Source organism: Nicotiana tabacum, chromosome 18 (assembly GCF_000715075.1).
Source record: "Nicotiana tabacum cultivar K326 chromosome 18, ASM71507v2, whole genome shotgun sequence".
NCBI lineage: Eukaryota > Viridiplantae > Streptophyta > Magnoliopsida > Solanales > Solanaceae > Nicotiana > Nicotiana tabacum.
Genome location: NC_134097.1, coordinates 39,045,983 through 39,052,567, shown reverse-complemented (window position 1 = coordinate 39,052,567; position 6,585 = coordinate 39,045,983). Strand labels below are relative to the sequence as shown.

The 6,585-nt window shown below is 37.1% G+C and overlaps 1 protein-coding gene across 1 annotated transcript; it reads left to right on the top strand.

Annotated features, from left to right (window-relative positions):
• Positions 1 to 2,601: 2,601 nt before the first annotated feature.
• On the top strand, positions 2,602 to 5,796 carry LOC142172387 (zinc finger BED domain-containing protein RICESLEEPER 2-like). The gene is made up of 3 exons (XM_075235999.1): positions 2,602 to 2,757; positions 3,459 to 5,361; positions 5,449 to 5,796. Exons 2-3 carry the CDS (start codon positions 3,465 to 3,467, stop codon positions 5,535 to 5,537), a joined length of 1,986 nt encoding a protein of 661 aa, XP_075092100.1. The 5' UTR covers positions 2,602 to 2,757; positions 3,459 to 3,464; the 3' UTR covers positions 5,538 to 5,796.
• The last annotated feature ends 789 nt before the right edge of the window (positions 5,797 to 6,585 follow it).

The window sequence follows — 6,585 nt, the reverse complement described above, 5'->3', positions numbered from 1 at the left end:
TAGATTAGAATAGGCATAGAACAAATACCAATTTGTGGATGAGTAAATTGAGATAGTCCATACTCATACACTGCAATATACTTCTAAATCCCACGTATAGCTCTATGTGGAATTTGACCCCGACTCCTTGTTTGGTATTAATATTGCAATCGACCATTTCATAATTATGAATTGAGGTGTGAGCTTGGACGAGATCAGTCACCTCATGTGCACGTCGTTTTTCACATAACACAAATAAGTAATTAAGGCCAAAGCCCAAGGGTTATTCCCCAACACAAGGCTAGGCAAGGTACTTACCTCAAACAAGCCAAATCAATACTCTAAAAAGCCTTGCATCCCGAATCGTCCTCCGAATGTGTCAAATCTAGCCTAAAACAATTCAATAATATCAAACACGGCTATAGAAATTGATTTTAATTAATAAATTTCCGATATTTATCAAAATCAAAAGGTCAACCAAAAAATCAACCCGAGCCCGCCTCCTGGAACCCCAAAAAATCACAAATCTCGAACACCCATTCGAATACGATTCAAACCATACAAGTTTTATCCAAATCCGACTCAATATCGGGGTTCAAATCCCTATATTTTATTTTAGAAAACGTTTGCCAAAATTCTTAATTTTTCTCACTTAGATTCATCAATCAAATGCTAAAATCAAGGATAGAACCATGAATACTGTCACGACCCAACACCAAAGGGCCGCGACAGGCACCCGTTGCCTAACTCAACCGAGTACCAATGTAACATATCCTTCTTATCATACTATCATGGGTATATGAGCCGGAAATGCCGTCATGAGATAACTAGAACTAAACCTAAGAGAATACTCGACATAGGATGACCCAACATGGTATACAAACTTATTCATGTAACATACGGGCCTATAAGGCTGCCATAATCATTTCTATACTTAAAACATAGGCCGACAAGGCCATACAAGTATCCTTATACATGACATTTATCTACAAGCCTCTAAGAGTACATAAACATCATAAAGGTCGGGACTGGGTCCCTTCATACCAATCAATACATGTCCAAAGCATACTGACAAAATAGGCAACTCCAGAGCTAGTGGAGTGCACCAATACCTTTCGCTGAGCTGATCGCCTACTAGAAGGACTGTCAACCTATTTATTGGGACCTGCAGGCATGAAACGCAGTGTCCCAGGCAAAAGGGATTGTCACGACCCAAACTGATAGACCGTGACGGGCACCTAGTAACTTACTCAATTGAGTACCAACGTAACATATCTTTCTTATTACATCATCATGAGTAAGTGGGCCATAAGGGTCGTATGAGGCAACAAGAATAAAATATGAGGAAACACTCGACATAAAATGACCCAACCTAAAATAGAAAATTATACACGTGACATACGGGCCTATAAGGCTAACATGATAATTTGTAAACTCAAAACATATGCCGACAAAGCCATACAAGTATCTGTGTACATGACATCTGTCTACAAGCCTTTAATAATACATAACATCATAAAGGTCGGGACAGGGCCCCGCCATACCAATCAATACATATACTAATCATACTGACCAAATAAGCAACTCTGGAGCAAAATATAGCGCACCAATATCTTCCGCTGAGCTGATAGCCTACTTGGAGAACTCTCAACCTGTCTATCGGGACCTGCGGGCATAAAACACATCATCCCCAGGAAAAAGCGACGTCAGTACAAATAATGTACCGAGTATGTAAGGAATGAAAATAAGTAAATAATAGACATGAGAGAAACATAAGACTCAACATGTATGTTTAAATAGCTCTGTGAATCATTAAATATTATAATGTCATGAATACGCATATAAGTATCATACCATGCATGGGTATATGTGTTCATAACATCATCAAGCCTCTAAGGGTATCCCATCATATTATTTCGGCCAATGTGGGCAAATCATCAACGTATACCAGCTGATCAGGTGGTGGTGCGTGTATAACGCCGTAACCTTTTTTCATATCCCATATACATATATATACATATATACGCGTATATAATGCCATCTGGTCATGGGTCAATGTACATGTATAAGTGAATGCAATTCATGAGAAGTACGTTAATAAAATCTCTCGAAACGTCATAAGATCATTATGCCTTTGATTAATATCATGAAATAAACTTTATCGACTTACGCATTTTCTGAGACTCATGAACAAATGATAGAATAATAAAACATTTGGGAATCAAGAACATAGGATCCTCTTGTATTTCTATGAATAGAGTCATTTATGAACGTTGTGCATTTGTTCGTTTCGTTTGTATCGTATGGATCATGCTAAAAACAAAGAAGGGATAGCCTTAACATACCTGAGCCGATTCTCTTGACAATTCCTCTAACACATGTCAATTGTGACAACACGCAACGAAGGATCGAAGTAGGGGAAAATTCGTATGATATCATTGAGAAAAATTGAGATCGTTACTTGCTGAATTCTTAGCCACCTCTCTTATCTTAATCCACCTCTATTTGTCAATTTAAAGGTCTTATACCTTATTGGGTATGGGCCCCACTAAGGTGATGATATCTTAATCTTCCTCAAACCTTCTTCGATTCTTCTTCCTCCAGTAAATCCAGGTAAATATCTAATAAGTACACAGTTCTCTTTTTTCTCTAATAATTTCCATTCATTTTGTCACGACCACTGGTCTTTTTCGGCCTAGTAATGGTGTTTCACTGATCAACGGACCTTTTTTGGAGAAGAACTACCTTGGACCAGGTCTACCGGTCTTTATTTGTCAGGTTTGGACTCGATTTTGTTGCTACTTGGTTTCTCTGATTCTATATTCTATTGGGAGATTAGTGTCGGGCTGCCCTTTTTTTTTTAATTTTATTACTGATATATAAAACGATGGGTTGTTTTAGTCTTTTAGAAAATGATTCTTGGCTTCTCCTTCGACAAGAACTAATAGTCTGTTTATGGCTTCTCCTTGGGCTGTTAGAATTGGCATGGCGGACTTGTTTCATTCTTAATGCCATATTGCTATGGCTTCCTGGTGTGCATAAAAAAAATTATTTTCTACTTCCAAATGTTTTCTACTTCCAAATGTTTCCAAATTTTCGTTCGCTTGTGTTATCAAGAGGTATTCTGAAATTTATGTTTCCATTTTTGGGGCACTTGCTTCTTAACTCTGGGAGGAATTTAGAATTAATACTTGGATCTGCGTCTGATCTTCCAGTGAAATTGTATAATCTTCGAGGCATGAAAAAATAAGTTGTTGTGCCAATTGTATGTGCCCCTACATGTTTAACATGGTGCATTAATTAATGTCAACTTAAAATATAATGACAATAATATATGATATTATAGCTATATTGTATCCATGATTCTGTATGTTTACAATTAACATCACTATTTACCTGTCTTAATATACAAGTTTAACTTTTATATGCTGAAAATGCAGAGGAATTTTTAGTGATATTTCTTGTCTTTATTTTTCTAGATAATCATGGCATCTCAAATTGAAGAGAATCTACCAGCTTCATCTACTAATGCTATTTCCTTAGACGATGAAAGTCAAATGCCTTCACAACCTGATGAAGTTAAACTGAAAAAAAGGAGATATTCCCGAGCATGGGATCATTTCGAGCTGATGAAGGTTAAGGGTGTTCCATATGGTGCTTGTAAGTATTGCGATCGCCGGTATAAAATTTCTAGGAATTGTGGGACAAAATCTATGTTAGATCACATGCTTAAGTGTCCTAATAGGCCAAGAGATGCACAAAATGAAGGCGATACTGGGGGTGGTTATTTTGATCAACATGTTTCACGTAAACAACTTGTACATGCCATTATTTTACACGAGTATCCACTCTCTATAGTTGATCATGTGGGATTTAGGAACTTCGTTGCGAGTCTTCAACCTATGTTTAAGATGGTTTCCAGAAATACAATCAAGAATGACATAATAAAAATCTTTGACAATTTAAAATCGCAAACTTTTATGTTGTTGGAGAAAGTCACGAGTAGAATTGCAATAACAACCGATATGTGGACTTCCAATAGTAACAAAAAAGGGTTCATGGCTATTACTGGTCATCTCATTGATGATTCATGGAGGCTTCAAAGTCATATTTTGAGATTTGCTTATGTCCCTGCTCCACATGATAAAGATGCTTTGTGTGGTGCTTTGGTTAATTGTTTGATTGATTGGAATCTTGAACGAAAACTATCGACTATCACAGTTGATAATTGTAGCACAAATAATGCTATGATGAAAACTTTATTGGATGAGAAACTTAATAAAAAAAAATTATTGTTAAGTGGTCGAGTATTTCACGTGTGTTGTGCTGCACATATTTTAAACTTGATTGTGCAAGAAGGGTTAAAAGTGATAGGAGATAGTATTAGCAAAGTGCGTGATAGTGTCTTGTATTGGATTGGATCAGCTGGCAGAATTGAGAGGTTTGAAGAAGCCGCACTTTTTGTTCACTGTTCTTGTTATAAGAAGTTGGAGTATGATTGTCCTACTCGGTGGAACTCAACATATTTAATGTTGAGAGTAGCTATAGAATACAAAGAGGTGTTTAACAAGTTGAGTCTAACTGAAACAAATTATAAGTCGTATCCAACTGGAGAGCAATGGAGTAATGCAGAAGATGTTTTTGATAAGCTCAAACTTTTTTATCATATTACTGAACAGTTTTCAGGAACTCAATATCCAACTTCTAGTCAATACTTTACAAAAGTTTGTGAAATTAAATTAGAATTGGAAGCTTGGGTGAAAGAGCTTAATCCTTTGATTAGCGATATGGCATCTGCCATGTTGTTGAAATTTAAAAAATATTGGGATGATGTGCATATTTTGATGGGAGTAGCTGCAATCTTTGATCCACGGTACAAGATGAGGTTGGTAGAGTTCTTTCTTCCACTAATTTATGGTGAAGAAGCTTTAACTAAAATTCAAGAAGTTCGATCCAATTTGTATGATCTCTTTCAAGATTATATGAGTAAATTATCTGCTCCACATGATTCATTAGCATCTAGTTCTAGTGAAGTCACTAGTTTTACTCAGGGTGATCGGCTTTCGAGCTTTGATAGATTTGTAGCTTCAACTGGAGCTACCGTGGAGAAACGATCAGAGTTGGATATGTACTTAGAAGAAGACCTACTACCTCGAACCGCTTCATTTGACAATTTGAGTTGGTGGAAGACAAATGGATTGAAATTTCCTACATTGCAAAAAATGGCTCGTGATCTCTTAGCCATTCCCGTGTCTAGTGTTGCTTCAGAATCGGCATTTAGCACTAGTGGGAGGTTGATTAGCCCGCATCGGAGTAGACTCCACCCCACTATTTTGGAAGATTTAATGTGTGATCGCACGTGGTTATGGAATGACTTAAATGGTAAGTAATTTTCTCATTATTGTCTTAATAGGTATTCAATTGTTTAATACTATAGTGATACATTGAACTATGCATTTTTCCTTTTAGGTTTGACTTCAACCGTTGATCAAGTTTCATGTCCAACATTGCTTGATGAAGAGGACGAGCCAGATTCAAGTGGTTTATCGCAACTGTGAGACCCTTGACATGCTGGTTTCCTTAGTGTTCTTTTGGTTCATTATTCTTCAACAGCAAGAGGGCACTGTTTTTGGGTCCTGCTATAACCACAAGAAAAGTAATTAGTAGTAGAAGTGGCAAAAAGGGTCTTTCTTGCAACTGTTTATTTTATATTCGAGTATTTCTGTATTGAAGAACTAGAGTATGCTTTTGAACTTCAAGCTTTGCAACCAAGTTAATTATCATTCCAGTGAGAGATGAATTTAAATGGAAACGTGGTTGGTGATTACAGTAATGGCATTCTAATTTGCTAGACATGAGAGAATGACATGTTCACTTTTATTATACGTAAATCTTTTTCTTTCTGAAGAGATGTTAGAGAGGTGAGAATAGATTTCACATTTGGCCTGTCATGGGGTTCGTGTTGCAAACAACGCGAAGCAAGTTACACTAACTCACTCCCATCGTCATTTGAGAAGTGACCTTCCAAGCAAGAATCCATAAGCATCCATTGATTTGTGGCATAGTAATAGGATCATCCATTGCTAAAATATCCGATTCCGGTAAATTTGTGGCATAAAAAATCAGAAGCATCATAAGCTAAGATTCCCAAAAATGGTGCTAGATAAGTGTAACCAGGCAAAGAATAATAATATGAGGACCAATAATCACCAATGTTTTGGTAAATCAGATTACCAGAACAAGATCCTCTACATTACTACATAAGGCTCCTCAATGACCACAGTTGGGATAAAAATCTCATTATAGTAACCATAACCTCTCCATTTTAAGCTGTCTCGTTTAAATTATGAAGATGGGATCTGCTCAAACAGTATATATAAACATAATATTACAAATTAGAAAAAAAAACAATACAAGACTACAAGAGAACCTAAACGGGGCAGGGCGGGGCGAGGCGGGGCAGGGCAATATTTGAAAAAATTCTAAATAGGGCAGGGCAAGACGGGTCAAAATATTAGCAGGTCAAGGCTTGCCCCGCCCCGCCCTAACCTGCCCTCCCCCATTTGACACCCCTAGCCGCCAACGCCTCACCAAGGCATTGTTCTT